We start from the raw sequence: 7500 nt of genomic DNA on the forward strand, positions 1-7500 counted from the left end.
AGATTATGTTAATGTTCAATGAGAGCTGTTTTACCTCCCTCCTTTCATCATTTATTCACTACGCATCATTTCAAACCTTTATGACTGACTTTTAGCGTCGGACACAAAAAGAGAAATTCAGAAGAATGTCCAAGCTGCTCTTTTCCACCCAATGGAAGTGAATGACGGTCTCCAGTCCCCATCCACTTTGATTGAATGGACAAAAAACATTCTCCTAAAAATCTCCTGCAGTATTTCACGCAAGAAAGTAAGTCAAAGTGTAACAATCTTACAGTAATTAATACATTTCGGCAAGATCATTTTCAATACAATTAATAATTGAGACACAAAATAATGGCAGTTGTGTTTGTATGAAATGAAAGATATCTGACCGCTGAATTCTGCAATTGTCCAATCAGAATAGATTATTCCAGAGAGCCGTGTTAAAAGGGTAGTTTACTGATATGTCATATATTTGATTTAGGAAAGACATCCGTCAGAAGCGTATGAATGATCCTGTCCGGGTGCATGTGCTCTTGAGTATTTCTGCCTGTGAATGCATGTCATGTGTATGTATATTTTCACTGTTTATGTATGCAACTGTATGCGTGTGTGCGCATCAACATGGCTTCCTTCCCGGACATGTCGATGCGTCTCTTGTAATTGTTTCGATGTACAATAGCTCTTCTTGTTGCCAAGAACTTTTGCACCTGTTACTATGTGTTGATCCCAGGTAAAAGTGATTCTCCACATGGGAGCATCGCTTTCTACATATCTCTGTACACACTATATGTGCGTTCACATGGCTCGGTGCCATGACTGTACGTACATATGAGTGTATGCTTGTTTGTATAAATTATTTCTATATAATTTATCATGTTTGCACAGACTAGTCCATGTGTCTTTATCTGTACGTAGTTCTATTGCAACTCGATTTCTAAAGATAAAAATAAAATTTGCAATTGGTAAATTGAAAACGATCGCACTTAAATTTAATTGGACGCCTACTAGCAGACGAGACCAGAGATGAGCTCTGAGTCTGTTTGGAAATGCAGCTGGGACCTTGTTTTTCTGAAAGCCTTGTTGTGACGGAAACCATTTACAAAAAACGAAACGAGAGAGGGCCAAAGCTTCAGAAGAGCCACAGCCTCACTAAAACATGATAAAAGGAATCATGGGACAGCCTTGAAGTGAGCCTAGTGTGTGCCGGATTAATGAACAGCACCACAGCTTCTCTCTCACATGCTTAATATTGAACAAACTTGCCGTAGAGCTATTTTTAGCTCTCAACAATGGGCTGGAAAAACCCTTAACGTGAATTGGCGCACACAATTTGGCGTACAAATGCGAAAACCGGCCTCGATTTAGTCCAAAAGGTTCAGCTGTCATTTTCTGCTGTATAAGTATGTCTAGAAATTAAAGGCCGATTCCTAACACAAGTCTTTTCGTGTTTGGTTGACAGCTGAGGACACATGTGGTGATACTCTGAGGGGTTCAAGTGGCATCATTACGAGTCCCAATTTCCCGAGTGAATATTACAATAGTGCGGACTGTACGTGGACCATACTTGCTGATCCCGGAGACACCATCTCCATCATTTTTACAGACTTCCAGACGGAGGAAAAGTACGATTACTTGGAGGTGGAGGGGTCCGAGCCGCCAACAATATGGTGAGTCCAAATGCCTTGCCCACCTGTGTTTATGTCCATGCTCATCTGTCTTGTGCTGTTTTGCTGGGTGGTAATATTTGCTTAATCCCATGGACATGTTAAATGAGTCACCGTCCCATCCGTAATCTCACCTCTGTAACTGTGTGTTATCCAACGAGTCTCAATTAGCTGTGATTTAGTCTTGCATGTTTTAACAGCGCTGAAGCGTTCCTCGTTTAATGTTGTTGCCGTGCCTGTGCATCATGTGTCGTTTCCAGCTGTACCTCATGGATGTAATCGTTAGTCATAATGGAAGCGTCTAATGTTGTTTTCTAATGTGTATATCATCATAATATTTCACCTCTGCTGTTTATTGACTGGGCTCAAATTGGGCTATTGATTCACTCCCTCCAGGCTTGTCTACCCTGGTGATGATGGGGTAAGAGATGGGTAATTATTGCCAAGTTTTTTTTAGTTTTCTCCTTCGTACACTGTGCCACATTTGTTTAAAGGGAAAAATCCATTGCACGCTTGTTCTGCGTGGAGCTCTTAGAGGAAATGAACATGAGTATCGATCGCCCGAAATGCCCTTCCTCCTCACTTTAATGTTATAAATTGAACTCTAGCCAAGTTTTTAATTACATCTCATTTGGAAAGTATGGTTTTGATATCAGTCAGTGTCATGTAGGGCTGTATGGGCCACATTTCTGGGTGCCAACCGGCCCATATAATACTGAATCTTCACATATTTAAGAGAACAGAAGGACATTCCGCATTAAAGGGGTCATGACGTTTTATTATTATTATTATTATTTTTATGTTCCTCGAGGTTCACTTATAATATTAACAACGTTTTTGCACAAACTAAAAAAAAAAAAAAATCTGAATATATATATATATATTAGGGCTGTCAAAAGATTAATCGCGATTAATCACATCCAAAATAAAAGTTTGTGTTTACATAATATATGTGTGTGTACTGTGTATAATTATTTTGTATATATAAAAACACACACAATCATGTATATATTTAAGAAAAATTGGTTATATTTATATATAAAATATTTATATATAATATAAATTATATAAATGTATATACAGTATATAAATGCAATAATTCCTTATACATGAATGTGTGTATTTATACATAATAATTATACACAGTACACACACATATATTATGTGAACACAAACTTTTATTTTGGATGTGATTAATCACGATTAATCTTTTGACAGCCCTAATATATATATATGCATAAAAAATATTCTTTTCAACCCTCATTCTGACCCCAGTTTTTAAGGCGCGGCTCCTTTAAGGTTTGTTAGTTAACTGTAAGATAGTTGACTTGTTAGTAAATGGCCACTGTTATGATGTGCATCTGTATACTTTATCCAGTGTAGATAGCTTTTGCTTTTGACTTATAGCGCTCATATCTGGTGTAGGCAAGTGTCAGCTGTTGATTACTGAACATCAGTGGGCGGGGCCTATGGTGTATGACATATGCAAATGTATTTTGCCATGTGACGTCACGTCACAGATCCCACAATATCCAAACAAGGCGTTTTTGGAGCTTGATTAAATGCTTGGTTTATAATGAGGATGTTTTAAGCTTTGAAACTTGCAGGATGTTTAAATTGTACAAAGACCTCTTATATGTCAAAAGATCAAGGCACATTTGATTTGTCATGTCATGACCCCTTTTAATTCACATGAAGCGATGTTTGTCCAGAAGTAAATATAAGCTACTTATTTCAGTTTTATTATTACTTGAACTAATTTATTTCAGTTAGTTGCCAAGGCAATATTTTTAATTTTCGTTTATGTTTTTAAGTTTGAAATTCTACATTCAATCTAATGTTTGTAATTTACATGAGCTTTATTTCAATTACCACAAACTTTATTTAATAGTTTACAATAGCAACTATTGTCAATAGTCGACAATAGCAACATTGAGTCCCATTGTCAAGTCATTGTGAGATATGAAGGCACAACTGTGGACTTGGAAGTTTCAAATAAAAATAACAATTAAAAAAATTAAGTCACAAATATGAGAAATAAAAAGCAATTGATATATAGATAGTCACAATTACCTTTTTGTGTAAACAGGCTTTCATAGTTTCATATGCATTTCACTGGTGTACATTTTTTCACATTAAAATGTCTGAAATACACATGTGTTTTCATCTTGAAAAAATGATGTGCTATCATACTTCCCTGGAGTTATGATTTAAATAGTTAAAGGCTGACTGATGTGCGCGTAATGACACGTGACACTTTATTATGACACTAAAAATCTTGAAGTTGTGTGTCAGTAAGCCAAACGCAAGCATCTCAAATACATTAACTCAGTCAATTATGAACTATTTTTAAACCCATGCGTCGCTGCAGGCCCTGTGACTGTGTGGTGTTTTCTGTGATGATCACGGGTCTACCTAAAACTCAAATGTGGCGTAAAGAAATCCAGGGTGTCCCATATCTTCCTAAAGCAGAAAGCGGAGGAGTTGCGTAATTTGGCATCTCTATATCCGCTCTGTTAAGTGCTGGTAAGATTCCCCATGATGCTCAGCAAGCGGTCGAGGGGGAAACCTAATGGTTTCAGGCACGCGCCGGCGACGTGTTAACACATTGTTTACAGTGATTTATTCAAGACAGTCTCTTAGCGGCAAGCAAGGGGATGTCAAAGAGGATTTTTAAAGCGAGGCTGATTTGAATATGCATGTTATGTAGATGAGCCGGTCCTTCTCCAATGCTGATTGCTGCATAAACAAAGCACAGCGGACATCTGATACATGTAGATGTGAACGCAACAAGCTCCACTGCCCCGTGTTTGCACTGCTCATTCATCCGAGACTAGATCAACAGATAAACCTGCCTCGTCACTTAATCACATCTGGCATTAGTTTTGTGGCACGTTAATCTGTCTTGTGTACAAATGTTTTTTTTGTTTTTTGCAATCTCGCCTGATCTGTTTTGTGCATTCAGATTAGGCGACGCCAACCCCACGTCATCGCAGATCTAGCCTGTCGTTTACCGAGTGTCCTTACATCTCTCTCGCGGCTTCTGGGTCACCGCCGTTCAATGATTGCCTCTTATTGGATTAGTCAAAGCCAGGAGATGTTGGAAACTCCCTGGAAAAGGCAGCACAGGTAGATCGGTGCGTTCCAGCGATGCGTTATTGATGACTTTAATAATGCATGAGCAGATTATTTACTGCAGGGTTTCTCTGCGTTCGGGCAGGTCACCCGGATGTCACCCGGACCACACAGTTCAACAAGCGGATTGCAGGTGTGCTGGAAATTGAAGTGATAATGTGGATATATTAGTATGATAATTTATTGCCTGTTTTGCAACTGTTTTCTTTTGCAAAGGCAATTTAGAAAAGCAGACAGTGGGGGTTCAAAGCACATTCTGTATCTTATATGAGGTCACATGTAAAATGCTTAATTGTTTTATTCTTGCTAGTGCAAACGTTTAATTAGTAAATTACACAGACAGTTATTGTCACATTTACAATAACTTTATTGACGCCGTCCTTCGGATGAGACGTTAAACCGAGGTCCTGACTCTCTGTGGTCACTAAAAATCCCAGGATGTCTTTCGAAAGAGTAGGGGTGTAACCCCGGCATCCTGGCCAAATTTGCCCAGTGCCTCTGTCCATCATGGCCTCCTAATCATCCTCATATATATACTAATTGGCTTCATCACTGTCTCCTCTCCACCAGTAAGCTGGTGTGTGGTGGGCGTTCTGGCGCAATATGGCTGCCGTCGCATCATCCAGGTGGATGCTGCACATTGGTGGTGGTTGAGGAGATTCCCCCCTTCTATGTAAAGCGCTTTGAGTGTCCAGAAAGGCGCTATATAAATGTAATGAATTATTATTATTATTATTTACAGGAATTATTTTGCTGCTAGCATACAATTTGAGTAAAACTTTAAATCATTTAGTCTTAGCAAAAAAAAAGTCTTAGCATTTAGAATCTTAATTAGTTAATTTTAGGTCATAAGGTTTGTGTTCGCAATTCTTAAATTTTGTTTATTTCCTGATTTATATTAGATTTTGAATTCCAGATTATTTTATTTTATTTTATTATTAGCAACAGCAGCATAACAATTTCAGTGAAAAGTTGTCTTAAAATAAGTAATCTTAAAATATTTAGTTTATTTCCTGATCCTAGACTCGTGGACCCCACTGCATGACATCTGATAGCTTACAATTGACCCTTCGCAGGGAGCTTGATTGACAGGTGATCTGACCAATCATACTTCGCCATTTTGTCAGAGAAAGCAGTCAGGAGAGTTAGTAGATTAACATGGGAGGATTTGAACTTGAGAAGCGGAGTGTACTGACGTCTCTCCGCGGTTAAAACAACATCCTGATGTTCATTCATGTTTATTTGATGCTATAAATGAACTAGAAGGAAGAGATGATCGATTCACGAGCAGCTTTAATGCCACAAAACGCTATTTATTGTTTAAATTTCTTTAAAAAAATTACCAAATTGAATAGGTGAGACTTTGTTTAATATGTTTAATATCAAAAGTAACCGAAAAGTAGCCTTGTCTGTCAGCATGTTCCGTGTTGTCAGTGTCCTCTCTGCTCCACGATGTGTTGTTCACTGCGTGAGAACATGGTGTGTGTGTGAAAGCAGCGTAGCTTGTCGGACATAGCGACAGTAACTAAGGGGGGCGGGTCTTTGCGAACGGTCAATGTCTCCTCGTGGCTTTGAGGTGTTGAACACTGAAGGCATTACGGTGTGCGCCGCTGCTGGCTTCATCATGTCCCAGTGTTTGAGTTCCCCGTCGTTCCTCCTCTGGATCCATCACCCGAGGACCACCATCGGCTGTGTGTGTTATGATGCCTCTCTGACAGCTTCAGTGTGACTCGAGTACTGATATCTCCAGCAGTTCATGGTCTGTGAGCTTCTCCGGCCTGTCAGCGTTTCAGAGAGTCGTCACACACCCGATCCCCCAGAATGCAGCGGGAGTGATTAGATCCGGTGTTGTTGTGATTGAAGCCAGAACGCGACAGCTCGGCTTGTAGTGTTGTATCCGCTGTATCTGGCAAAGTTAGAAGTGCTACATCTTAAAGCTTTAAGTCAAAAAAGTTGGGGCCCGACAAATGACTGATGTCCGGAAATAGATATCTCACACACACATTGAAATCAAGGCTTGAAGCGTCTGGGTTCTGCTCGGGACAGAAGAGGAATGAGCCATTTCTCACCGGAGAGACAGTGGGATTAACTCCCGACAAACGCTCATTACCTCCCATCACAATTTATCCTCTACTTTTATTGGAGATGATTGGATTGGATCACTTTTGTCCCTCTCCATCACTCACGGGAAGGCAGTGTATTGACCATGTTTAAAAGGGCAAGGCAACCTCACTGTCTGAGCGCTGCTCTATGGGAGTCCAGTGCATTGTAGTCCGAGATAATTCAATGTCGCAGACGCTTCTTTTCCGTCCTCCAGGCGGTGTGCGATTACTTGTGCTTTATTTATCTGGAGTGCGGGTTATTTGAGCAAAGGAAGATTGTGTTTGCAAGGTGCAGGCTAGTTTGCCTTAACGTGTTTGTTGGATATCATACAGCACCTTGACGGATGAGTGTGTAGAGGATTTTAGAAAAACACAGACCTCAAGATGTGACCTGGTTTTGTGTGTGTGTGTGTGTGTGTGTGTGTGTGTGTGTGTGTGTGTGTGTGTGTGTGTGTGTGTGTGTGTGTGTGTGTGTGTGTGTGTGAATGGTTGTAACTTTGATCAATTTATTGCATCCTTTTTGCATAAGCATTCATTTCTTTTTTTTTTTAACCTCACTGACCCCAAACTTTTGAAGTGTGTGTGTATACTGTATATGTACAGTATATATATATATT

General features: G+C 39.6%; 1 protein-coding gene across 1 annotated transcript in view; it reads left to right on the forward strand.

Moving 5' to 3' along the window:
* The window catches only part of csmd3b (CUB and Sushi multiple domains 3b), a 393297-nt gene that overhangs the window by 133528 nt on the left and 252269 nt on the right, over positions 1-7500 (forward strand). Inside the window, exon 5 of the mRNA XM_079590749.1 lies at positions 1442-1649. Within this exon, the coding sequence (XP_079446875.1) occupies positions 1442-1649 (208 nt within the window). The remainder of the gene's footprint in view (positions 1-1441; positions 1650-7500) is intronic.

This window comes from Phoxinus phoxinus (genome assembly GCF_949152265.1).
Source record: "Phoxinus phoxinus genome assembly, chromosome: 19".
NCBI lineage: Eukaryota > Metazoa > Chordata > Actinopteri > Cypriniformes > Leuciscidae > Phoxinus > Phoxinus phoxinus.